Raw genomic sequence first — 22,640 nt, forward strand, 5'->3', positions numbered from 1 at the left:
TTGACGATGTCCTCACCTTCGGGTCTTCATCTCACGAACACCCTTCTATTCGCGCTTCAAACAACATCAGTCGCTTAAACACTCCTTCAGGCCTGGTCTCTACCCAATTGTATTCATGTTCAACGTCACCGTATCAGAGTCTTGTCACCTCCACCCCCATCCTCCAGCTCTCATGCCCCACCCCCACAGTCATAAGTGCGGAGAGAACACCATGATGAAAGACATCCATTCACGATGCAAAGAGAGCAAGACCCTTTACTCGGTACATCGGTATACTTCGGACCGAGATGACACGCCAAGAAAAGAATATCGGTAAAAGATGTGAAATCCCCGGTCCCTTGAAAGCTAAATAACCTCATGCCCCTCTCTCATCTTTCAATCTCAAGCACGACACCTTCACAACCATAGTCTACTGTCTCACGACACCACAACCGCCCACCATGCCTACCCACGTCCACTCCATCGCGTCAAAAGACATCCACTCCCAAATCCAACACCTAATCCACGAACTAGTCAACATCAAAGACACAACCGGCGAATTCCTAATGACAATTCCCTCCGGCGAAATCATCGACACAAAAGGCTGGAACGACTGGGAATGGACCCACGGCGTTGGTCTCTATGGAATATGGAAGTACTACGAAATGACCGGCGATGAACAATGGCTCAAGATTATCGAGGATTGGTTCCAAGCGCGCTTCGCAGAGGGTCACAAGGGAAAGAATATTAATACCATGGCTGTGTTCCTCACGCTGGCCTACGTGTACGAGAAGACTGGTAACCCTACTTATTTGCCTTGGTTGGATGCTTGGGCTGAGTGGGCTATGCATGAACTTCCCAGAACGAAATATGGTGGTTTTCAACATATTACGTACCTGGAAGTAAACGAGCAGCAGCTTTGGGATGATACACTCATGATGACGGTTATGCCGCTTGCAAAGATCGGTTTGGTGCTCGACAGACCAGAGTACGTCGCCGAGGCAAAGAAGCAGTTTTTGCTACACATCCAGTATCTCTTCGATACCAAGACTGGATTGTTCTTCCACGGCTGGACATTCAAGGAGGGCGGTCACAATTTCGCTGATGCGCGCTGGGCAAGAGGAAACAGCTGGGTCACCATCGTCATCCCCGAATTCCTCGAACTTATCGGCCTTACCTCCTCCGACCCCATCGGCTCGCATCTCATCTCAACCCTCGACGCACAAGTTGCCGCCCTCTCCAAGACGCAATGCGAGAACGGTCTCTGGCGCACTCTTCTCGACGTCCCCGAAGAAGAAGGTTCTTACGTAGAAGCCAGCGCAACAGCAGGTTTCGCATACGGAATTCTCAAGGCTGAGCGAAAGAGATATATCGGAAAGGAGTACTCTGATGTAGCAGTCAAAGCAATCAAGGCTGTGATTGAGAACATTAGCCCTGAGGGAGAACTGTTGAATACTTCGTTTGGAACGGGGATGGGTAGTGATTTGCAGCATTATAAGGATATTCCCAGGACGAGTATGCCTTATGGACAGGCTATGGCTATGATGGCTTTGGTCGAGTTTTTGAGAGCGTACAATTAGACCATTCAATAGAGTCAATTCAATTCTAAGTACCAGCCTTGAATGTTCCAGTCAACTTCAAATCCCTCGAACTATCACCCACAGCAATAACAAACTCCCCATCCTCAACCCTCCAATTCTGCTCTTCAACATCCCAATAACTCAAATCCCTTCTCGTAAGCTCAAACTTGACTTTCTTGCTCTCTCCCTTCTTGAGAGAAACTTTCTCGAATCCACGTAGTACCCGCACAGGATGATCGACCTTGGACTCAGGGTAGGACAAATACAGCTGAGGTACAGCTTTGCCCTTCACGGAACCGGTGTTGGTTACCACGACAGAGACTGTGACGACTGTCTTCCATAGATCGGGGTTGCCGCCTTCTTCACCTCCTGCTGCCGAAGGTGTTTGGGGCGTGTCGTAGCCTTCTGGGTAGGGATAGTCGCCTTGCTTAATATCGTCCGCCGAGTCAATGTAAGGATAAATCCACTTCTTCAACCGTCGAATGTTCTTAGGCCAAAGACCTTCCTTGACATCAGGAATCTTATCATCCAACTTCGGTGGTTTCGCGCCTGAAGTACGCTCGCTTGGAAGTTGCGACACTCCCTCCTTAACATCAATCTTCAAATCCTTATACTCAAAAGTAGTATACGACAATCCAAACCCAAACTCATACCGTACATCAACACCATTCTTGTCGAAATGGCGATAATCGATATACAAACCCTCATTAAAGTCCTGCTGCGGAATAACCCCATTAGGTATATACAGCACCTGTCCACCAGGGCCATAATCAGCAAGAGCCTTACCAATGGTATACGGCAGCTTTCCACTTGGACTCTCATCGCCGAAAAGGATACTAGCGATCGCATTGCCGCTTTCTTGACCTGGAAGATTTGCCATGAGAACCGCTTTGATGCGAGGGTGATTAATCCAGCTCTCTACAACAACAGGTCCAACAGCGTGAATAACCACGATCGTCGGGCCGCCGCAATGGTTGGCGACTCCTGTAATGAGTGCGTCGCCTCCTTTTTGGAGGGAAAGATCGTTGCGGTCGCCGCGGACGCTGTTCCATGAGAGGTAGCCTTCTCCTGCGTTGGAGTTGGCGAAGACTAGACATATATCCTGTTGGGTGATCTTCTTGGCGTTTTCGATCTTGTTGGAGAGGAACTCGCTGACGTCGACTTTGTCGTTCTTGAGCTCCTTTCGTAGAGCTTCGATCGGAGCGACGAGGTAGGGAAAGTCAGCTGCACCGCTGCCCCAGCCTGAGCCCAGTGTGCCGTCATTGCAGCCTTGGTCGGGACAGTAATTGGGGCCATGTCCAGGACCTGCATCTTCACCAAAGATACCAATCTTGATCTTCCTATCTTTCTTAGACTCGGAATTGGCCAGTTTTCCTTCCCGACTCAAGGGAAGAACACCCTCGTTCTTGAGCAGAACAGTGCCCTCAATAGCAATCTGTCTCGCCAACTCAGCGTGATCTTCTTGTACATTAACGTACTGATTCACAACTTGCTTCTCCTGCGGCGAAGGACTCCCCGGTGCAAGAACATCCTTCTCGTCATAAGTCCACGACGAAAAGTTGGGTCCCTTATTCTCATCCTTGTCCTGTCCCAATTGATAGAACGACGCGACGATTCTCAGCGCCATATCATTCAGTCGATCAACAGGCAAAGACCCGTTCAGAACAGCTTGTGTCAAACGCGGTCCCCAAAGAGATTCGCCGTCTGCCCATTTGAGTCCATCGCCTGGCATACTCATATCCAATCCTGCAAGAGCACTCGCAACACCAGACCGTTGCGCCAACCAATCCGACATGACAAATCCCTGAAATCCCATCTCATCTTTAAGAATCCCATTCAAAAGCTTCGAATTCTGACATGCGTATGAGTTGTTGACCATGTTATACGAGCACATCACGCTCGCAACACCAGCCTTGACCGCATTCTGAAACGGCCATCCATAAATCTCATGTAGCGTTCGGTCATCAATGTTGGAAGAAATAGCATTAGGAAGACCCCATTCCCACGCTTGTCGGAAATGCTCTTGTTCATTGCCGATGAAATGCTTGATCGTCGCCATGACACCAGCATCTTGTATCCCACGAATCGTCTCAGCACCTGCGATGCCCTGCAGGTAAGGATCAGGACCAAAACCCTCCCAATTGCGCCCGCCGGCAGGTGCTCTTCCAAGAGGGCCGATCGCTGGGCCGAGGATGACATTGACGCCCTTGCCTTTGGCTTCTTTCCCATGTGCATGGCCACGCTCATACATGAGTTTTCTGTTAAACGTAGCGCCCACAGTAATCCCGGCAGGCCAAGCGGTCGCATTATCCGCGAAACGAATTCCAAGCGGTCCATCCTGCAGCGCCAAAGCTGGGAATCCGACATTCGTCGCAGCGCCTGTTGTACCGACTGCCAAACCCATACTCCAGCCTGTTCCAGTGGTGATGTTGACTTTTTCCGCAAGAGTCATCTTGCCGACTAACCTGGCGGCCAATTCGTAGCTCTTCTCCCAATTTTTAGACGTGCCGCCTTTGGGACTGGGATACCATGGCGGTGATTGACCATCGACGGGCGGTGTTTTGATCTTGTTCCATGCGAACGCTCCAATTGCTGAGATGAGAATCCAAATTACTATGGCGGTTCCGACGATGGTCAAACAACATTTCTTTGTGCGCCATCGTCGAAAGAGTCCAGCTGGCCGAATCCGAGATTGACCGGTAGTAACATTCTTGGGGAGGTAATCAGTCGCGTCAATATCCGATTCAGCATCGCTGCCGTCAATAGATGAGCGATCTGCTCCGTTGAGGAGGTTTTCCCTGCTGGGATCCATGATGTCAATGACCTCAGATGTGGTGATACATGAGGTAGTTGATGAAGAGAGAAATATTTAGGCCGGTGTGGGATGAGTTGAGTTGTGCAGACGCCGATGTTAGATAATCGTACTGCAGCCAAGAAAGAGGAAAGAGGTGTCAGGCGGGATATCGGATCAGCATTCCTGGCTGCATATCCTGGACGTTTTGGGTGACTGTTAGTGAGGCGTCAATTACGTACCCTAGATCATCTGTCTTCAGAGTAGATACAGAGTGTTTGACAGTTAATGGGCCAAGTCAATCTAGTAATGTGATAGCTTTTAAATGCTTAAAGAAAATGGATAATACCAACATTTTATTACTTCTGAAGGAGAGGTGTCAAAAGTATGAATAATGACAAAAAGTAGGTTGTTAGATCGGTGGGTAAATTCGAACCCACGACCTACAAATTTTCTCGAGGTATAAGCGATGGCTCCCGTTAAGGAGTAAATCGTGGTACAAAGATTTAAGTGTTTAGCTACTTCGCTGAAGACCATGCATGTTATTTCAGTATTTAAGGACACCTTTAAAGGTAATATTAGGTTTCAATGAAGCCTGATGATAGGTGGCATGCTGTCTGAATTCAAGAGTTGACTTGATGAACCCCCACCCTACACTTTAAACATCCCGACGGGCTATACCCCGGCTAAACCCACCCATCTCGAATTTGGCTCTCGACAATCGCAACACCATCCCGCCAGCTTCATCATCGACAACCCCCCGCCAAACGCCTTCAAGATGTCGATGTTCCGCGCCAAGAAGCTCGATTTGGGCTGTTTCGTCAACGTCCGCACCCTGCGCGACCACACCAAGCGCAAGGTCTTTGAGGCCCACGAGACAGAGCGGTACGCAAAACTCTTTCCGATCGAAGCCGACAATTGAACAACGAGCGAGCGTCAAACGCCAACGAATTGAACTCGATAATGAGGGAAGAAAAGTCGCTGATATTGAGTCAATAGACAAGCCCTCCGCTACATGATCCGAAACACAACCCTCCCACCCCGAGTCCGCGCCGAAGCCCAACTCCAATTGACCCAGATGCACTGCTACACTCGCCCTACGCAGATTCGAAACAGATGTATTATGGGAGGGCAGGGACGTGGTATTTTGAGCGATTTTAAGATGTCACGAGTAAGGCCCCGGAAACGCTTCAAACCCCCGAGAACACACAGGAGCGTATGGGAGAATGGGCTGGACTAACGATGCGCAGTACAACTTCCGAATGGAGGCTATGGCCGGAAACTTGCCTGGTGTCAAGAGAGCTAGTTGGTAAAAGAGCTTGGAAGGGGAGATTTGTACGACTACGGGAAGCGAGGTTCTCGAGATATAGACATGAATGAACTGTATAATACAATGGAAAACTCATTGGAACGCTAGTTTTGTGGTGCAATGCAATGGGACTACAGGGATGCCTTGCGGAGTTATTACATGGACAGTCCAGTTGGTCGTTGCATGATGTCTGATTTACAGAACGAGCTGGACTGCCATGGCGAAGCACAACTCTTAGCGGCAGGGTTTACTCAATGCTCAATTCCTAGACTGTCGTGACTTGCGCTCAGATTTCTATTAAAGCCCCAAGTGTTAGAATTCCAGCCTGGGAACTAAATGTCGTTTATCCGTACTCTAATTGCAGCTTGGATGGATCTTGAGCGCCAAGGTGACAGAAACCTTGAAATAATTTAGTCACCATGCGTAGCCGATAAGCGATAGCGATAAGCGCGATAAGACTTTTCTGGGCTGAATTTCAGCCAGGCTACCTCCCATCGCCACCCCACCGTCAACTTCTCTCCAACAACACCAAACAACACATCAAAATGGGTGGCGGCGATCTCAACTTGAAGAAATCCTTCCATCCCTCATTGCAGCGCAACCAGCGCGCAGTCTGGGAAGAAGAACAAAAAGCCCTCGCCGAGCGCAAAAAGACCCAACAACGCATCAACGAACTCCGCGAAGAGCGCGCCCAAGAAGAAGTCCAGCGCCAACTCGAAGCCGCAGGCGGCAGAAAGCGCGTCGATCGCGTGGAATGGATGTATCAGGGCCCCAACGATGGCCAGACCGGCACCGCTGAAGAAACAGAGGCTTACCTACTCGGAAAGCGCCGCATTGATACCCTGATTAAAGGCACGGAACATAAGAAGCTCGAGAAGGATGCTGGTGCGGAGAGTTTTATGGCGTTGCAGAATGCGAATACTGCGAGGGATACTGCTGCCAAGATTCGAGATGATCCGCTCGTGGCGATTATGCGACAGCAACAAGCTATGATGAACGACCCTGCGAAGCGACGCCAGATTCTTTCGTCAGCGGGTATCGAGGAGAAGCAGGAGAAGCCGCGGAAGAAGGAGGATAGACACAGGAGGAGACATCGTCATCGAAGTGCGGATGGGGAGGATAGACATCACAGAAGAAGACGGTCTTATTCACGTTCGCGAAGTCCGCGACGCCGCGAAGATTCGAGAGAGGATCGGCATAGACGACGAAGGGACGATAGTAGGGAGAGACATTCACGACGACGACGCGATTCGGATGAGGGAGATAGGCGCGAGAGACGCTCTGGTAGCAGGGACGGGCGTGAGAGACGTTCCGACAGCAGAGACAAGCGCGAGGATCGAAATGGAGACAAGCACGATGGCGACAGACCAAATGGAGATTCTCGCGACAGACAAAACGGAGACTCCCGCGAAAGACGCAACGGCGACAACCGCAACGGAGACCGCTATGATAACAGGCGAAACGGGGATTATCGCGACAAGGGAGACGTTCGCGATCATCGAGACCGTCGAGACTACAGAAGAAGCTACCCCTCCAACCGCCCACGCAACAACCCAGAAGACGACAAAGCAAAAGAAGAAGAGCGCCAGCGCAAACTAGCAGCCATGCAATCCGCCGCCACAGAACTCGACACCGACCGTCAAAAGCGTCTGGCCGAGCTTGACGAGCGCGAACAAGCAGCCAGAGAAGCAGACGACAAGGCTAGAGAACGCGGAGGTGATCGTGGATTTGTTAATAAGTTGCATCAACAGGCTGGACATAAGGGATTGGCGGAGCGTATGGGTGGAGCGCGTAGGGGATTCCAGAAGGATGATGATTAGAAGGCATGATAAGCGGGTATAGTGTTTTGGGACAATTGCATTGTTGAGGCTGGATAAGGAGCCTGCAGATGGACATAATGTGACTTGATTGTTTCGTCTTATGCTTTGACGAGGCCATGTTGGCTTGTGCGACTTGCAAAATTGGGATTGTCAGTGCATTGCGTGGAATAGATGGACCGATAGTTATTGTACACGCACGCAGCTGAGTTACCAGGAAATAATACGATAACACATGCGATCTCATCCAATAGCTACTCTGAGTATCGAACAGCCTGGCATCTTGGTATTCAATAGTCATTCTTTATCGCGTGATTCTTCCCCTCACGGATATAACATCCCCTCAACCTAAACAACGCCATAGCTACCTTAAACAGCTACCGAACAAAGTCGGCTGCCAAAATCTACGTAGAGTCGATATCATCCAACTTGGATCTATTGAATCTTAATCGTCGGCCAATTAAGACCCGCACTTTACAGTAGGCACTTTAAAGATTAAGGCAATTTGGCACCTTCCAGTGGAACCAATTAGCTGTCGTCGGCGGAATGAACGCCTGTAGAAAAGGGGACATTGTTTTAATAGGGACAGAAAAGATGTGGGATTAATTGGCTGTGGTTATTTATGGCTGTCCCCCGAAGCAAGCGCTGTAGACTCCACTGTGGTTCCCTTTCCTTTTGCCCCCCGGGCTGTCTGTTCCTCACTCTCCCTCTGACTTCATCTCTCTCGTCCACTTCTTTTTTTCCTTCATTTCATTTCCCTTATCCCTGCCAACTTGGTCCTTTTTTTCCTTTTTAACTCACGCCTCACTTCTCGCCTTGACGATTGCGAAAAAAAAGGAACACCGAAAAACCTTTGCGAAAAAAAGCTTCGAGAATTTAAGAAGCTTAACTTGGCAAGAACGAACGAGACCCGACGTCGACTCCGCCACGATTTTGAACCCCCTCTCGATCTGCGCGCGCGCCACCCCGAACCTCGATAGCTTGCTTTGCTCACGGAACCGAGATTCACCTTATTTCTTCTGGCGCCCAACTTCCATTTCGCCCGCGCAAAACTAGTTCTTTTCTTCTTCCTCAATTAAATCGACTACCGAACGACACAATGCCTGCTCTTTGCGGAGGATCCAAAACCGTTCAGCGAAAGCTGGTTCTGCTGTGCGTTCAATTGGAATCTTGGGACCGGAATTCGCGCTGATTGATCTTTAGGGGTGATGGTGCTTGCGGAAAGACTTCGTTGCTGAATGTCTTTACGAGAGGGTATGTTTTTGACGAGAGGAGAGGAGATGGATTGAGACTCATACGATTGCAGTTATTTCCCAACGGTCTACGAACCTACCGTTTTCGAGAATTACGTTCATGGTACGATACTCGCTCGGGACATGCGACTACGAAATCTAACCTTTTCGCGCAGATATTTTTGTCGATAATGTCCATATCGAACTCTCCCTCTGGGACACAGCCGGTCAAGAGGAATTCGACAGATTACGATCCCTCTCCTACGGTAAACCTCCCTCGCGCCATCCCTACTCTTGACTGTCTCCCTAACAATGTTTCCCAGACGACACAGATCTCATCATGCTCTGCTACTCAGTCGACAGCAAAGACTCGCTCGAAAACGTTGAATCCAAGTGGGTAGGCGAAATCGCCGACAACTGCCCTGGCACCAAACTCGTCCTCGTAGCACTAAAGTGCGATCTCCGCGAACAAGGCGAAGACGACGAAAACGCCGCCCCGGAGGCTGCTCCCCGCGAGAAGAAGCCCATGATCACCTACGACCAGGGTCTCGAGGTGGCGCGTCGCATAGGTGCGCTGCGATACCTCGAGTGCTCCGCCATGAAGAACAGGGGCGTCAACGAGGCGTTTACCGAGGCTGCGCGCGTGGCTCTCAGCGTGAAGAAGGATCGCGAGGAGAGCAAGTGCGTCATCATGTAATGACACGCATTTTTTTTACGATACGATACGAGCGTTTTAATCGAAAATACGAGGTCCCGACTACGAGCCTCGTCTTATTACTTACTACTATCCCTGCTCCTGGGCTTTTTTCAACTGTATATATCGTGCGGCATATATGCACATAGGGACTCTCGGTGTTTTTTTACGTGTTATTTGGGGAGGGGGGAGTAGACTGCTGGGAAATCATCATCGACGAAAACAGTTTTTTCTTTGTCGACTGTTCCTTTTTGTTCATCGCCTTAGGTGGTGTTTAAAGTTATATAGCGCATTCTTAATGACAAGACAATTCAATCACTGGGCTGAGAGTTGAATCGCTGGACTGAGATACTGTAATGGTGATGATGCTTGTGCCGAGACTTGTCTTGAGGGGTCAGCACAGCCACTGTCTATTACGAGAAGATGCATCACCGGGAATTAGACTATGGCCGATTAATGGGCAGATCAAGTATCCACTGCGATCTTAGTCCAACTCTCTTTCAAAGGGTTTGTGGAGATAAAACCGTCAAACCGCTCAACGTCGTCAATCCCATTCCTGTCAATCTTGGCATCAACCCTTCCCTCTTCTTTTTTCAGTGATGATATTCGCAATGATCTCACCCACACCAATAATATTAACCCTCCTACATCATTGAAACAAACCGCCACTTTTGCGTCACAGTTCACTGCACTCTCACCATACCTGTGTCATCTTTGTGATCTGATTGGTCGAGTTAAGAGTTGGACCCTTGTTACAGACCAGGGATTAATTGACGTCACGGAATATTATACTGAATGGAGTCAAAAAGCAGGTTTGTATTGTTGATGATCATATACAAGAATAGTTGTCAAGATGAATAGGGGTCTGGGGTTGAGAATAGCTAAATAGAGGCCAAGAGTCGCCTAGATTTTAATAAAAGCTTCTTTTTATTCTCCATCAAACAAGCACCACTTAGACTCAGTCAAAGACTCACTATCAACCACTACCACTTACACCACCACTCATCTTTATACAATACCACTATCTATAATTCATCATGCCTCTCTTCGGTCGTCGTGAACCTTCCCCAGAGCCCATCCGCGAGGAACCTCGCAAACACGGCCTCTTCTCCTCAAAGTCCAAGCACGAGCCCGCACCCACCCACGCCTCTACATCCTCCCGACACAACCGTCACTCCCGCGGTTCATCCTCATCCTACGACCACCGCCATTCTTCCTCATCATCCCGCTCTCCCGACCGCCGTAGAAGCAGCGGCGGTGGCTTTCTGTCCAAGTTCGGCGGTAACCGCAACCAAGACGATCCCGCCGTTCTCGAAGCCCGCGAGCGCGTTCGAGGTGCCGAGATGGCTGAGCGCGAAGCTGATCGTGCGCTTGAGGAAGCGAGAATTAGTGCTCGCGAGGCTAGGGAGCATGTTAAGAGACTTGAGATTGAGTCCAAGGAGGATTCTAGACGGGCTAAGATGAAGGAGAGTCAGGCTAAGGAGATGTCCAAGATGGGACGCAAGATTGGACGTAAGTATTTCCGACTCAGAGTTGTTAATATGATGCTAACTCGATACAGGTCATGGATACTAAGCTTGTGACACAAGGCTGAGATGATTGGAGTATGGTTTCGTTGTTGTAATATGATTGTATGATACGAAAAGCACGAGTATACGATGGCGCTATCAAGGAGTTGTCAGAAGCGTTGCTAGTTTGAGCAGTTTATCTTTGTCAATACCATCTTGCATTTAAAGCAACATCAATCTCATAGACATGAACTTGGTGATTCGCAAAAGACATTATGCCTTTACACATGAACACACCGTTATCTGTTCCATTCAAGTACTAATCCGTTCGCACTAGAGTTCTCATTCATGTTGAGCCATGGCTTCTCTATCTCGTAGACCGTTTCATCTCATCCATCTAGCTTCACATCGACACAGCTCAGTAACATTGGACCCAAAACCAAGGCCAACATGTCTGCACAGTCCATACGTTCGCCAACTTTCACTTATCATCAATCGTGACAACCACATCAAACTCACATCACGACACAACCCTCTTCCACCGGTTGTCCACCAAAAGCTCCGATGGGTTCTCCAACACGTCGACCGACAGGTTGGTCAGCATTCTCTCCCTCGCGTCGCACTTCCTCTGCAGGAGTCTCCATATTCTCAGCTCGAGAAACTCCATTCACAATTCGATGGTTGGCACCGCCGATCGCAGCACCACATTCGGGGCATCGTGCCGTTTCCATAGGCATACCGCATTCTCCGATCGCAAACTAAATAGAGCTGTTAGTCAATGCCTCCGGGCGGGGTAAATAGGAAATAACTTACAGGATGTCCGTTGACACAGTTGTACCAGTGACCAGAGTGAGTTGCCATGCCATGAGGTCCAGTGACCATGGCTGATCGAATGGACGCCAATTCCTCTGGTGTCACTTCTTCAACTCGTGGCTCATAGAGCTCCATCATATCCTCAAGCCTCTTCGTGAGTACGTCGCTATCGCCAAGGCTGAGACAGAAGAACGATGCAGTTGAAAGAAGCGTGCGAGCTGTTTCGATATGATCAGACTCTTGAGCGCCACTTGGGTTTCGTTCAGACTTGGCAGACCAAGTGGCAGCCCTGGCGATCTTTGCAAACGCAAGTGTGGCGGCGATGAAAATTCGGGGGAGTTTCGCTTCCTTCGCTTCTTCCATCAATTCCTGGCAAGTCTTGAACCATTTGTCGGTTACCGGGAGATCAAGAGCGTTTTTGTGAACATTCTTTTCTTGCGACTTGGAAACCATGAATGCATCCATAAGTTGAATCTGCTGAGCCTCGAGGATGGCTAGGCGTGCACCGAGAAGCAACTGGTCATCGGGTGCCGAGCGCGAAAGTTTCAGGGCCTCCATTAGTTGGGTGATGGACGAAGAGCCATCGGCAACTGCAGGTCGGGATGTCGCAATGGCATTGATCAACTTCTTTGCTGGCTGGTTCTCTTCACCTATGACCTGTTGGAGATAGATGGCTGAGTTCTCAAGGGTCTTGATACCACTATGTCGCTCCCTGAAGAATGTCGTAGCTGTGTGATGAAGAGCCATGGAAGTTGAACGACGCGATGCTGCAAGTGCGGCTTCCACCTTGGCCAGTTTGTGGTTCAGCTTTTCCAAGGCTGTTTGCCCCTTGATGAGGAAGCGTTTGCAGATATCGTCCATCACTGCTCGATTGATGACTCGGTTGTAGCGCTTGGTTGCGAACTGTCGGATAGTTCTCTTGCAGTCAGGGCAGCAAGGCGTCGTCTGCGCGAGTGAGCCAGAGATATTCTTCAATCCAGTAAAGTTTCCAAACCCGTCCTTCAGGTAGACCTCATCGAGGCCGACAAGACCATCCAGAGTCTCGCTGGTGAAGAAATGGCCACATCCGAGAACAACAATCGGGCTCTCATCCAAATCAATCGCGGCATAAGATCGAAACTCCAATAGGTCAACCCGATCAGCCTTCTTCTTGCTGCACACCTGGCAATATCCCAGAGGGCAAACCTCTCCGCAAAAGCTTGGGCATTGGTGCCCGCATGGTAGCTTCTTGTCGCATCGTTTGTTGCAAGGGAGTCGATCGCATGGTGCAGAGCATGGCAAAGTACAGGCACCCTGATGAGGACATGACCATGTGCAAGGTTCGATACATGGAGCGCATGGCTGGTTGCAGACGGAATTGCATGCAGAATGGGGGCATTGAACCTGTCAACAGTTATTAGTGATACATATCTTGTTACTGACCAGATATCCGAACTCACTTCACAAGGTTCCTTGCAGGGGCCACAGTTCTCTCCGGTATGGCATGGCTGCATACATCGATGATTGCAGGTGCTGAAAGAGCGATGGCATCGTTTGACACACTTGGGGTGAGTACCGCTCTGGCAACCCGAGCAAGTTCCTGAGCATTCATGGCCACATGAAAGAATGTCGGCGCAAGGTTGTTTGCATTGAGGCAATACCGTGTTGCCAATTTCATGACATTTAATAGTCACGACATGTCCACAATGAGGATGAATCCTCTCCACTGCAGCAGTACATTTGAAGGTTTCCGGGTTTTGCGCTTGATCACACGCCATCGTTTCCACAATGTGGCCGCAAGGGAGCTCGACATCATGAACGTCGACCAAACAGGGGCCACATCGCTCTCCACAGAGCTTTGGGCATGGATGGTTGCAAGTCGTTCGAATGCGAGGGCAAGGACGCGCACAGGCGAAAGCCTCGTGCATGGCTTCCGAATGACAAGTTGCCTGGCACTTGTGACCACATGGTTCCAATCTGCGTGAGCAAGGCAGAGCACATCCTCCTTCAGGGCTCCGGATAGCAAAGTGTTCCGGCTCTGAGCAGGCGATGGGTGTCTCCGGATGTCGAGGGCAGCAAAGCTTGAGCTCTGTACCAACAGCATTGGACTTCTCCAGTATTTCATAGACATCAGCCCACATGGGAACGTTCAGGTAGGTTGCCGCATTACCAATCAGGTACATTCCATGTTTGGCACGACTGAGAAGAACGTTGATGCGATTCTCTGTTCGAAGAAAACCGACTTGACGCTCGGCGTTACTGCGTACCAGGGACACAATGATAATCTTTGCCTCTTCTCCTTGGAAGTTGTCAACGGTCGCAAGTCTGATTGTCTTCAGTAGTTTCTTCTTCTCGATGGGCTTCTTGGAGCTCGCGTCGTCTATAAATTCTTCGTGGGAGAGTTGCTCGCGATCACGATCACCGAGGCATATTTCGAAGTCACTGCTAAGAGCAGTTCGGAGTTGTTGGAGTTGACCCGTGTAAGGTGTCAGAAGCGCGATGTCTTCAGCTCTGTACTCACCTTGTCGGACCAGGTGGCGTACAAGAGCAGTGGCCATGTTGGTCTCCCACCGGTTGCTGTGGGACTTGACCCGAGTGCCGTCACCTCCAACATCCTGCGGGTGGCTATGATCCAGCCAGAACACATTATCAAGCATACCGACGACATCCGGCGTATTCAACACACTTTCATGATCGACCAAGTTCGGGTAGACCCCACGAATCAGTTGGGAGACCTCAGGCCTCATTCGTCTCTGGATGTTGAGTTGCGTGAATGGTGATGGGTCAAGACCTGGTTCGCCCTCGGCTCTCCTCTCAAACTGGCTGCGATCCAATTTCCATTTCTGTCCGGAGGATGATTCAAGGCTCAAGTCAAAGTTGTTGATCTGTGGTCGCAACTGCTGATGATCTCCAATCTGGATACAATGCTCAAGTGATGGCATCAGAGTAGAAATGATATCAGCCTCTTTGACCTCACCAGCCTCTTCGCAGATGAGTACTTTCGGCTTCACACTTCGAAGCAAGTCAATTCGACCAGCAAGTGATGTGGTAGTCAATCCAATCACCTCAGCTTGTTGAAGTGTTCGCTGGTTAGCACCGTCATGCGTCCGTTTGATGTTCTTCTGTTGTTCTTCGTACTCGTCCATGGCCTCAAATAAAACATCAGTCTGCTCTTCTTCATGTCGTCGTACCCAGTCGTTCAACAGAGCACGTCGCTCCCAAGTAGCGAGGCTGTGAATATCCTTTTCGGCTTTCATCTCCATTGAATTCAGATCTGGATTTGGCGTATCCGCAGAATTCTCTTGCGTTTGTGAGCCAATCCAGACTTCCAAAGGATCGCCCCCGTGGAGCGTGTAACCATCATTCGCATTCGTCTCAAACTGCTCATGGATTCGAGGGTACTCCACGGCCAAGAACCCGCTGAGAAAAGGCCAGGTGAATCTTTTTCTTGCATGGCTAAGAGATTCTGTCGCTTCCGAGGCTATACAGGTATTTGACTCGATTTGACGAAAAGCGATGCTGAGAGTCGATCGCTCGGCGTATGTCTTCGCAGTATCTTGGCTGACCACTCGAAGATTTAGCCCAGCCAGCTCCGGAGCAACGCTTCGGCCACCAATACGGATAATTCGAGAGATTCCAACGTCGAGGAGATGCTTAAGGAATTGGTCGAGGGCGTGATTCGTGTAGCAACTATGTCTTGAGTCAGTATACCAAACGAACAGCAGAGATATGAGTACATGGCTGGAAAGACTTACACAATGACGATTGGACCAAGATGAGCTTTCTGCTTCGCAGCGAGCAGAACTCTCAGAATTTGAACGCCGAGATACGACTTTCCTGTACCAGGCGGGCCTTGTATAAGAGCATACTCGCGAGTAAGCGCGCCAACGAGGCCATGGCATTGACCTTGGTCCAGACCTGTCGCTTCTTCCAATTCCCGGATATCCAGACCCTCTGGGTTTTCTGGATCAAGAGCTAGGTCGACGGCTTTATCCTTGGTGATTGCTCTTAGCGAGAAGTCGAAGTCGAGTGTACGGGCATACACTGGCGTTGTAACACTTTGATCCTCGGCTGGGCAGGGTAGAATCCATTGTTGGAAGGCTATCTGTTCCTCGCGCTTGATTCTCTTGAGATTGTTGAGGATGGGCACGAATGTATCTAGAATCACACCGTTGAAGTCTACAAGCACTCCTGTAGCGTTGGTCGTGTACAGCTTGGCCAGCAGGCACAAATCGTCTCGATTGTGGTTGGCAAGCTTGACGGTGACACTGGGTAGGCCTTGCAGCGGAGTAACGTTGCTCCTCCCATCATCGTTATCATCTCGTGGTTCGTGGTCCGTTCTCTTGCTGGTTACCTGCAAGAAGAGCAGACTAATATGGCCAGGTGTCGGAGAAACGAAGCACACCAAAGTGCCCTGGCCTAAACGCGGAGAAGCTTTCCACCACGTTTTTTGTTGGGCTGGTGTCTTGTTGAGCATATTGTATGGTGGCTGGAAAGATATAACAGCCTCCGTGCCAAACTTCTTGCTGCTGGAAAGCGTCTTGATACTTGATTGCAGGTACACCTGTGCCTGTGGGTCTGGATTGGAGAGGCGACCGCTGAGCAAATCTTCAGACTGGAGAAGGTCGCGCAGGATATCTTTAACGGGACCGAGGATATCATGTCTGACAAGGCGAAACATAGAGTCGACGTGTCTCTGCAATGGTTCATCAAGGACATGAGGTTCCGTGAAGTTGGTGGAGGGCAGGTACTCCTGATGATCGCTAGTGATTTCGTCGCGTGTTGGTAGGATGGCAATCTTGTTGATATCTGCAAAGTCATTGTCGTGTCTACCTCCAGGAATCTCCATGTCCTTGGGGAAGATTGATGCGATAGACCTAAAGTCTCTCAGGTTGTCAGAAGAGTTTTCTGCGGCAGCGAGACGATCGCGAGCGGCGGTAACCCCTCTCTTCAGCAACTTGAATCGGGTCGAAAGGTCGTGGAGTTCTTTGGGGGAGACATCTTCAGTGACCGTGGCAATGAGCTTGTCCACTTGTTCGAGGAGATCAGGTAGTTCGTCGGAGAATTGCGCTCGGGGTTCTCTGTTGAGAAGCTGTTGGAGGGTCGTGACCATAACAAGGAGAACAGTTTGGATCGTTGCTCCAAGTAGTTCGGAAAACAATTCACTGCTTTCGAGTGCTTGTTCACACATGGCGCTCAAGAGAGCGAGACCTCGTTCCCCGCTGGCACCAGCAAACGATCTGAAAATGGTGGCAACGCTGACTTCGATGGATAACGAGTCCATTAGATTCTTGTGGGTGATGATTTGTAGGAGAACGTAGGACGTAGGTAGGCTCTCCCGGGCGTTTGAAGAACCATTCTCGGCCGTATCGACAATGAAACGTTGCCCATGAAGGTTGTCGTTGGCAAGATCGCGAGCAACATCCTGATGTTGTTCAACATCATCGTCGTCCAAAATTTCGAGAGCCCTCGTCCAGAACTTGTGGTATTCTTTCGCGCCCGAGGTTGTTTGGAAACCGAGAGGTGGTTTGCGAACCATGACTTTCCACGTCATATACTTCCTGCGTGGATTCGCTGTCGCAAGAGGAACTGGAGGCATCGCCATACTGTTGTCAGTAGTAGGCGATGTGTCGTGCAGGAAGTTGCAGTTGGTTCCAAAGCGGCATTGGCCCCGTTGGAAGTGGAAGCATGGCTTGGTCCGGGAGTTTTGGCCTGTGTCAAATCCTCCTCCGCGTCCTCGCCACATAGCGAGTGAGAAAGACGAGGAAGCAGTGAAAGTAAGAAGTTCGTAATGTATCTTCAATCTCTGAAGTAGATGTTGCCAAGTATTGTACACGCTGGTAGTGTGAGGAAAGGGTGGTGATATGAAGAAGTTTAGAAGGAAGAAGAATGAGATCTTGGGCTACGACGCCAGAGATGTTTGTGATAGGAGATCTTTTTGTTGCCTGGGGTTCCAGGTTTTGTGATTTCCTTTCAAGTCACTGGCGGCTGGCGATGTTTGGCGGTGTTTGCTGAGTTACCAGTCACTGGCAGTGCCAGAACGGCTGCCCACTCCATTTGTTACGGCAGGTGCGCGCATTCACCCAGCGATATAACAGACCTCACAGCTACAGTCTAACAATTGGATTAGCGCATGCTCGGCGAGGCTATGGCAGTGCTCACCCATAGTCTAGATGCTGAATTATCATTACCGTCACCTCTGACCCCATCCTGAAGCTGGTGCGGTTTGAAAGCATTGCCAGCATTGTCAACCTTCCATTATGCGGATAACAGAATGAAAACATGGACATTATCTGAATTGAATATTCGAGCTTCACCTTAGGGTAGTTCAACTGGGGAAGTCTTCAGGAAAGGTGTACCTGCCTCGAGTGACTGGCCTGTCTGTCGAATGTGGAAAGAGCAGCCCTCATAGGCGGTTTCCCAGCTTTCCCTGACCAGTCCATGGATATCAAGCCAAATTAAATGCCACAATTGTGCTCTGCATTCTTCGAGTCACTCAACTACTAGGCAGCGAGCGGCTCATGTCCTGTATAGCCGATTTCGCCTATGGATATGTCGTCCCTCGGATGGAAGACAGAGGTTGGGCATACTGTTCACCTTGACTTGTAGTTACGGAACTCGCAAAGAGATACCATGCTGTCCGTAGTAATATCCCTTGCACTATGTGCTCTCAACCAAACGACCTATCTCGATGCAAAGGTAGCTCAGTGTGGTATGCGTGACTGATACTCCTGTTGAAGTCGTCGCGATGGAGGCCAACTCGTCTCCACCGCGAATCCGACAATCCGTCGATCCTCGTTACCGACACGTGCGAGAGACCCAGCGAGATAACGAATATCATCTCCAGTAATTAAGGACTGAGATAAAGATCAAAATACTATTCTAAATCCAGCGACAATGACCAACTCAGTATTCAGGGTCGTCATTAGAATGTCTCTCAATCATTCACTCAACCCACCCTAAAGCTCTCTAGCGCAGCACAGTTCCAAATCCCGTCTCACGTCAGAAGCTTAACAGAATAATCTCCCAATGCCAATTACTCATTTCGGAAATTATATCAAGATCTAAAAATATCACATTTCCAAGAGCCTCACTATCCATTTACATTTTCTGGCTCAAGGCATTCAGGTCACACAATAGGATACAAACATTGCTAAACTTTCTCTAAGAACACCCGAAATGACGCAATCATTCTCGCGCTTCGGGGGTAACACAAAGCCGAGTCGCACGGAATGGACTGAATGAATGATGCGATGGGTGAATTAATAATGCATGTTTTCCTACCTACTATTTAGAGTGGAATATGGAACCATAACATGGCTCTTCTTCTCCGCTCCAGTTTTCCCAAAAGTCCGGGTCTTGGTCTTTTACAACTTCATCGTCACATCAACAATTCTACCGCCGCCAAGATGGGCTCTCAACCACAAGCAGACATCACCCTCTACACCAACCACAAGTGCCCTTGTAAGATATTACACTGCCTATCAATCTATATATACAATCTACGGTGACTTGGCGTAATGATTCGGTACTCAACTAATCATCTCCCCAGTCGCGCACAGGGCACACATTACCCTCACCGAACTAGGCCTCCCATTCAAGCAAGAAATCATCGATCTCAACACTCCTCGTTCGCCAGAGTATCTAGCCATCAACCCTCGCGGTCTTGTGCCTACGATAATCCACAACGGCGAGATCATCACTGAATCAGCCATCGTCTCGCAGTTTCTCGTCGATGCCTACCCCAATTCTCTGCTCCCTGCGTCCTCGGACCGCGATGGGGCGTTGATCAGAGCCAGGATCAGCTTCTTTGCTGATACTTACTCCAGCAAGGTCCAGGCCCATCTCAGCAAGGCTATCTACCGCCCGATAACGGATGAGGAGAGGGAAGCTGCTGTTGATGATGCTATCGCTGGTATCGTCAAGGAAGTTGAGCCGCTTCTCAAGACCGCTGCGCCGTTTTTTGGTGGGAGCGATAAGCTCACCTTTGCCGAGGTGAGTACTCTAAACCTCCTCAAATATTCTTCTAAAGCACAGGCATCAATTAACAAATGACAGGTCCTCACTGCCCCGTTCGTCATTCGAGCATTGTCCCTCTCCAAGCACGGCCTCATCCCGACCAATCTCTCCTCCCGCCTCGAGAAAGAGACCCCCAACTTTTACAAGTGGGCGCAGGCTATTAGCAAGAATGCCAGCGTGCTTGAGATCTACGACGAGGACGCGATTGTCCAAGGAACTAAGAACAAGAGGGCCCAGCTCCAAGCGCAAGGCTAAGCGTGGCTGTGCTTTTCTTGTCCATCCCGTTATTGTCATAATAGCCAAGGATATGATTTATGAATCCCCCCGTCTTCTTATCTTTTGTTTGAACTAAGCAAACCTAATCGCTGTGCAATGCATATTCCAGGGTCAAGGATTTAATGTATCCGAAACTGGGGAGAAACAGCTGAGAGCTTATGCTAAGAGTTTATATCAGGCCATACTTATTCCGGACTGCCAGTATTCTGCTTCAAGTGCATGCTCATTAATAATGCAAACTGCTTTGACAGCACTGGATCTTGCATTTCACAAGCGCTAAATAGCTCCTTTTCCCCTGTCGATCTACTCGCCACTAGTCCCGACGACTTATCTCCAGGGTTCCATTGATGGACAGAATTAGCAACAACAATCTTACTGTCCCAAAAGAATTGATTCTGGAAAAGAAATGCACTTTCCAGGCCCTGCTATTCAAATGATGCCAATTCTTTCTCTACCCTGCCCAGTAAAAGCCAAGAGTACACAAGTGGAGAGAAACAGAGATGTTATCCTCCGGAGAGGCTAGACCGTAAACCCCCCAGTTCCAATTTCCATTATCCATCAAGCTTTTAGCGAAATATGTCTCCTTCCGCTAACAAGAGCTGTTCCCGCCCAGCTCCTTGGCGCGTCTCAAGAGAAGTGACCCTCCCCTGGCCATTGTTCCTTGGCAGTAAAGAAGAAAAAAAGCGTGATCCATTCGCTGAGCTCTTAGTGGCCTGAATCCGTCCATTTTGGGGGATCTTGGCGATGACCTCTCCCCTGAGTATCTGTAAGTGGGTATCTGGGGCGCTCGGCACTCTCCTTTTCCTCTAACTAATATCGTTTCATTTTATTCCTTCTCTTTCCTCTCTTTTTCTCTTTTTACTCTTGTTCATCCGAGTAAATCGAAAGAAAAGGTTTCTCTTTTTCTCTGTCTTTTTCTTGAGTCATTTCATTTTTTGTTCTCGATCCTTGGGTGTTTCATTCGTTTCATCGCCCAGTCACTCCTTGATCGCGACAAAAAGACCAGTCAATTCATCGACTCAACGCCAATTGTTTTTTGTTCTTTGCATTGTATAGAGTAGAAGAGAAGAATTCACACCCGACAAAATGCTTTCACGTTATATCCTCCCGGTGGCTGCCATCTTTGGCCTCGCCGCTGCTCAAACAACCTCCGACTGCAACCCTCTCAACGAGACCGACTGCAAGCCCAACCCAGCCTGGGGAACAACCCACACCTGGGCATTCAACGACACTCCCTCAAGCGACTTCTGGGACGGCCATGTCGGCCGCGTGACCTACGACGAGGAGCTCGGCGCCACCTTCACCGTCGCCAAGCAGGGCGACTCACCTACTCTGCGCACACAGTTCTACTTCTTCTTCGGCCGCACAGAGCTTCACATGAAGGCTGCTCCCGGAGCGGGCATCGTCAGCTCCATGATGTGGCTGAGCGACGATCTTGATGAGGTTGACTGGGAGATTCTCGGCTATAACGACACCCATGCTACGACAAACTACTACGGAAAGGGTGTTGAGGATTTCACCAAGGGAGGATGGCATTTTGTTGAGGGCGGTATGCAGGAGGACTATGTCAACTACACGACGACGTGGACCAAGGACGAGCTCAAGTGGTACATCAACGGAGAGAATGTGCGAACGGTTACTGCAAAGGATGATCCGGACAGCTACCCTCAGACACCCATGAGACTCTCCATTGGAATCTGGGCCGCTGGTGATCCTAGAATGCCCGAGGGAACACGACAGTGGGCTGGTGGTGGTAAGTTTTGAAATGAAACTGACGAGTTTGGATTGTGCTAATAATGTGTAGATACCGACTACAGCAAGGGTCCTTACACCATGCACGTCAAGGACGTCACCGTCGAGGACTACAGCACAGGAAAGGAGTACGTCTACGGCGACAATACCGGCAGCTGGGAGTCCATCGAGATCGTCAAGTAAGCTCCCCGTCACTGACATGCGTCAACTCTTGACTGACAAAAAACAGGGGTAACTCAACCGCCTTCGAGGCTCTCCACAAGGTCCCCGAGAAGACCACATCCGAGAAATGGGAAGCTCTCCCCACTGGCGCAAAAACCGGCATCTACGCCGGCGGTATCGGTGCCGCAGCCATCGGCATCGGAGCTCTGGGCTTCTTCTTCTGGCGCCAGCGCGCCGCCGGAGCCAGCGAGGCCAAGAAGGCCGCTGCCGAGAACTCTGATCAGGATCTCATGTCCTACAAAGCCGGCGAGGACACAGCCAACCAAGGCTTTGAGTACAGCGCTGCCAAGTACTCCAAGGTGCCAGCCCAGGCGTCTTAAACCACATCTTTTCTCCCTTTTTTCTAGAAACTCGTGTGCTTTTCCATTTTATTATATCTCAGAAATTTCTTAGACATTTTTTCTCTTTAATTGGCATTTTTGGAGTGTGCATGACAAATATCCATATACCTATACACATATCGAAGTTATACACATACTGTTTTAGATACCTACTTTCCTTAGCAGGCCTGGCGTTGTTTTTGATCAATTGAGATGCATTGTAACTTTGTCTTCTACCTGCAATACCTCGTGTAAGTCGTAGCTGCTTACAAAACATGGCTTCATTACGCTTTGCGACATCTGCATCACAGTCTAGAACTTTCCTGATCTCATAAGCAACAGTGATCAT

At 49.6% G+C, this 22,640-nt stretch overlaps 9 protein-coding genes across 9 annotated transcripts; 7 read left to right on the forward strand and 2 right to left on the reverse strand.

Annotated features, from left to right (window-relative positions):
- Nucleotides 1–38: 38 nt before the first annotated feature.
- B0J16DRAFT_325981 (Six-hairpin glycosidase-like protein) lies at nucleotides 39–1,562 on the forward strand (the record flags this gene model as incomplete). The annotated part of the gene is made up of 1 exon (XM_046125945.1): nucleotides 39–1,562. Exon 1 carries the CDS (start codon nucleotides 441–443, stop codon nucleotides 1,557–1,559), a length of 1,119 nt encoding a protein of 372 aa, XP_045988089.1. The 5' UTR covers nucleotides 39–440.
- A 22-nt stretch (nucleotides 1,563–1,584) lies between these two features.
- Nucleotides 1,585–4,371, reverse strand: B0J16DRAFT_312812 (glycoside hydrolase superfamily; the record flags this gene model as incomplete). Its single annotated transcript, XM_046125076.1, has 1 exon — nucleotides 1,585–4,371. One exon carries the CDS (start codon nucleotides 4,369–4,371, stop codon nucleotides 1,585–1,587), a length of 2,787 nt encoding a protein of 928 aa, XP_045988090.1.
- Nucleotides 4,372–5,000: 629 nt separating this feature from the next.
- Nucleotides 5,001–6,001, forward strand: B0J16DRAFT_325985 (uncharacterized protein). Its single transcript, XM_046125946.1, has 3 exons — nucleotides 5,001–5,235; nucleotides 5,350–5,521; nucleotides 5,601–6,001. The coding sequence occupies exons 1-3, from the start codon at nucleotides 5,129–5,131 to the stop codon at nucleotides 5,661–5,663; spliced, it is 342 nt and encodes a 113-aa protein (XP_045988091.1). The 5' UTR covers nucleotides 5,001–5,128; the 3' UTR covers nucleotides 5,664–6,001.
- Nucleotides 6,002–6,058: 57 nt separating this feature from the next.
- B0J16DRAFT_325987 (pre-mRNA-splicing factor CWC25) lies at nucleotides 6,059–7,757 on the forward strand. The gene has a single exon (XM_046125947.1). The coding sequence runs from the start codon at nucleotides 6,205–6,207 to the stop codon at nucleotides 7,477–7,479; it is 1,275 nt and encodes a 424-aa protein (XP_045988092.1). The 5' UTR covers nucleotides 6,059–6,204; the 3' UTR covers nucleotides 7,480–7,757.
- Nucleotides 7,758–8,424: 667 nt separating this feature from the next.
- Nucleotides 8,425–9,615, forward strand: B0J16DRAFT_793 (small GTPase superfamily). Its single transcript, XM_046134479.1, has 5 exons — nucleotides 8,425–8,628; nucleotides 8,680–8,730; nucleotides 8,783–8,832; nucleotides 8,885–8,974; nucleotides 9,032–9,615. The coding sequence occupies exons 1-5, from the start codon at nucleotides 8,576–8,578 to the stop codon at nucleotides 9,403–9,405; spliced, it is 618 nt and encodes a 205-aa protein (XP_045988093.1). The 5' UTR covers nucleotides 8,425–8,575; the 3' UTR covers nucleotides 9,406–9,615.
- Nucleotides 9,616–10,330: 715 nt separating this feature from the next.
- Nucleotides 10,331–11,177, forward strand: B0J16DRAFT_325991 (uncharacterized protein). Its single transcript, XM_046125948.1, has 2 exons — nucleotides 10,331–10,914; nucleotides 10,964–11,177. The coding sequence occupies exons 1-2, from the start codon at nucleotides 10,440–10,442 to the stop codon at nucleotides 10,975–10,977; spliced, it is 489 nt and encodes a 162-aa protein (XP_045988094.1). The 5' UTR covers nucleotides 10,331–10,439; the 3' UTR covers nucleotides 10,978–11,177.
- Nucleotides 11,178–11,384: 207 nt separating this feature from the next.
- On the reverse strand, nucleotides 11,385–17,448 carry B0J16DRAFT_295065 (uncharacterized protein; the record flags this gene model as incomplete). Its single annotated transcript, XM_046124410.1, has 5 exons — nucleotides 11,385–11,668; nucleotides 11,724–13,106; nucleotides 13,163–14,917; nucleotides 15,029–15,392; nucleotides 15,458–17,448. The coding sequence occupies 5 exons, from the start codon at nucleotides 17,446–17,448 to the stop codon at nucleotides 11,426–11,428; spliced, it is 5,736 nt and encodes a 1,911-aa protein (XP_045988095.1). The 3' UTR covers nucleotides 11,385–11,425.
- Nucleotides 17,449–18,986: 1,538 nt separating this feature from the next.
- Nucleotides 18,987–20,374, forward strand: B0J16DRAFT_325997 (uncharacterized protein). Its single transcript, XM_046125949.1, has 3 exons — nucleotides 18,987–19,166; nucleotides 19,255–19,697; nucleotides 19,761–20,374. The coding sequence occupies exons 1-3, from the start codon at nucleotides 19,019–19,021 to the stop codon at nucleotides 19,974–19,976; spliced, it is 807 nt and encodes a 268-aa protein (XP_045988096.1). The 5' UTR covers nucleotides 18,987–19,018; the 3' UTR covers nucleotides 19,977–20,374.
- A 486-nt stretch (nucleotides 20,375–20,860) lies between these two features.
- B0J16DRAFT_871 (concanavalin A-like lectin/glucanase domain-containing protein) lies at nucleotides 20,861–22,320 on the forward strand. The gene is made up of 3 exons (XM_046134610.1): nucleotides 20,861–21,750; nucleotides 21,802–21,928; nucleotides 21,979–22,320. Exons 1-3 carry the CDS (start codon nucleotides 21,084–21,086, stop codon nucleotides 22,289–22,291), a joined length of 1,107 nt encoding a protein of 368 aa, XP_045988097.1. The 5' UTR covers nucleotides 20,861–21,083; the 3' UTR covers nucleotides 22,292–22,320.
- The last annotated feature ends 320 nt before the right edge of the window (nucleotides 22,321–22,640 follow it).

The sequence above is a fragment of the Fusarium flagelliforme genome, assembly GCF_020744385.1.
Source record: "Fusarium flagelliforme strain FIESC 12 MPI-CAGE-AA-0113 chromosome Unknown B0J16scaffold_1, whole genome shotgun sequence".
NCBI classification, from domain to species: domain Eukaryota; kingdom Fungi; phylum Ascomycota; class Sordariomycetes; order Hypocreales; family Nectriaceae; genus Fusarium; species Fusarium flagelliforme.

Excerpts from the sequence above, each read along its gene's own strand:
- B0J16DRAFT_325985 (XM_046125946.1), top strand. The coding sequence starts at position 5,129 with ATGTCGATGTTCCGCGCCAAGAAGCTCGATTTGGGCTGTTTCGTCAAC. Across the intron at positions 5,236-5,349 it reads GAGGCCCACGAGACAGAGCG|ACAAGCCCTCCGCTACATGA; the intron begins GTACGCAAAACT and ends TTGAGTCAATAG. Across the intron at positions 5,522-5,600 it reads GCGATTTTAAGATGTCACGA|TACAACTTCCGAATGGAGGC; the intron begins GTAAGGCCCCGG and ends AACGATGCGCAG.
- B0J16DRAFT_325987 (XM_046125947.1), top strand. The coding sequence starts at position 6,205 with ATGGGTGGCGGCGATCTCAACTTGAAGAAATCCTTCCATCCCTCATTG.
- B0J16DRAFT_793 (XM_046134479.1), top strand. The coding sequence starts at position 8,576 with ATGCCTGCTCTTTGCGGAGGATCCAAAACCGTTCAGCGAAAGCTGGTT. Across the intron at positions 8,629-8,679 it reads CAGCGAAAGCTGGTTCTGCT|GGGTGATGGTGCTTGCGGAA; the intron begins GTGCGTTCAATT and ends ATTGATCTTTAG. Across the intron at positions 8,833-8,884 it reads TTTCGAGAATTACGTTCATG|ATATTTTTGTCGATAATGTC; the intron begins GTACGATACTCG and ends CTTTTCGCGCAG.
- B0J16DRAFT_325991 (XM_046125948.1), top strand. The coding sequence starts at position 10,440 with ATGCCTCTCTTCGGTCGTCGTGAACCTTCCCCAGAGCCCATCCGCGAG.
- B0J16DRAFT_325997 (XM_046125949.1), top strand. The coding sequence starts at position 19,019 with ATGGCTCTTCTTCTCCGCTCCAGTTTTCCCAAAAGTCCGGGTCTTGGT. Across the intron at positions 19,167-19,254 it reads CACCAACCACAAGTGCCCTT|TCGCGCACAGGGCACACATT; the intron begins GTAAGATATTAC and ends TCATCTCCCCAG. Across the intron at positions 19,698-19,760 it reads ATAAGCTCACCTTTGCCGAG|GTCCTCACTGCCCCGTTCGT; the intron begins GTGAGTACTCTA and ends AACAAATGACAG.
- B0J16DRAFT_871 (XM_046134610.1), top strand. The coding sequence starts at position 21,084 with ATGCTTTCACGTTATATCCTCCCGGTGGCTGCCATCTTTGGCCTCGCC. Across the intron at positions 21,751-21,801 it reads ACGACAGTGGGCTGGTGGTG|ATACCGACTACAGCAAGGGT; the intron begins GTAAGTTTTGAA and ends AATAATGTGTAG. Across the intron at positions 21,929-21,978 it reads GAGTCCATCGAGATCGTCAA|GGGTAACTCAACCGCCTTCG; the intron begins GTAAGCTCCCCG and ends GACAAAAAACAG.